Here is an 862-nt window from a genome sequence, read left to right on the forward strand (position 1 = left end):
TGGGGACTTTTTAGGGGAGGTGTCGGAGAGATGAGGGATCCCATCCTGGCTGGCAGACCCGTAGTGGCCACCTCTCACTATATAGTTACGTATCGAGATAGGTAAGGCGTGGGTACACACATAGCATAGCTCGGAAACTCATCATAACGTGGATATATGTGCACGTATCTGCTTCAGCGCAGCTGGAGAGGAGGATGAGGATGGGGCCACTCCCACTGGCCATATCCCAGGCACTTTAGGGGTCCCAACTCCCCCTTTTTCCTCCCATCCAGGACCCAAAATCCCTTTTCCCGGTTACAGGAGCGGTTTGAAGCTTCCCTGAAAGCCCTGCAAAAGGAGGAAGAGCGACGTGCCGAGCTGGCGGCGACAGCGGACGAGACAAGACAGGAGATGCTGGTGGGCTCTCCTGCCATCAGGATGCAGCATAGGGGCCAAACTGCTTCATCCCCCCCCTCCATCCTCCTCCTCCTCCTTTCCCTTCATTCCCCAGACACGAGTCGATGCCGAGAAGCAGAAGCTGCTGGTGGTGCTGGAAGGGCTTCGGCGGGCACTGGGCGAGCAGGAGTCGCAGTTCTCGATCCGTCTCGGTCGCCTACGCCGAGGGCTGGAAGAGCAGCGACGTGGTGAAGCTGCCGAAATGGCCTGGCTCTGGCAACGCCGCACTGAGCTCCAGGCCAAGTGCCAGCAACCAGACAGTGACCTGCTACAGGTGAGCCAAATCTTTCCCCAAAATCCCTCTGTTTACCTCCTTTTTGGCTTTTATTGCCAGGCAAACAGCCCCGAGCATCTCTCTCCCTTCCTCTCCAGGATGCCCAAATCACCCTGAGCAGGTACCGGGGCCAAAAAAAGCATCACCAGGAAT

The 862-nt window shown here is 57.3% G+C and overlaps 1 protein-coding gene across 1 annotated transcript in view; it reads left to right on the forward strand.

Moving 5' to 3' along the window:
* Positions 1 to 862, forward strand: part of LOC104169117 (E3 ubiquitin-protein ligase TRIM11-like) — a 3,644-nt gene that overhangs the window by 815 nt on the left and 1,967 nt on the right. Inside the window, exons 2-3 of the mRNA XM_009709933.1 lie at positions 273 to 396; positions 491 to 695. Coding sequence (XP_009708235.1) covers positions 273 to 396; positions 491 to 695 — 329 coding nt within the window. The remainder of the gene's footprint in view (positions 1 to 272; positions 397 to 490; positions 696 to 862) is intronic.

This window comes from Cariama cristata, unplaced genomic scaffold (genome assembly GCF_000690535.1).
Source record: "Cariama cristata isolate BGI_N322 unplaced genomic scaffold, ASM69053v1 scaffold22611, whole genome shotgun sequence".
NCBI lineage: Eukaryota > Metazoa > Chordata > Aves > Cariamiformes > Cariamidae > Cariama > Cariama cristata.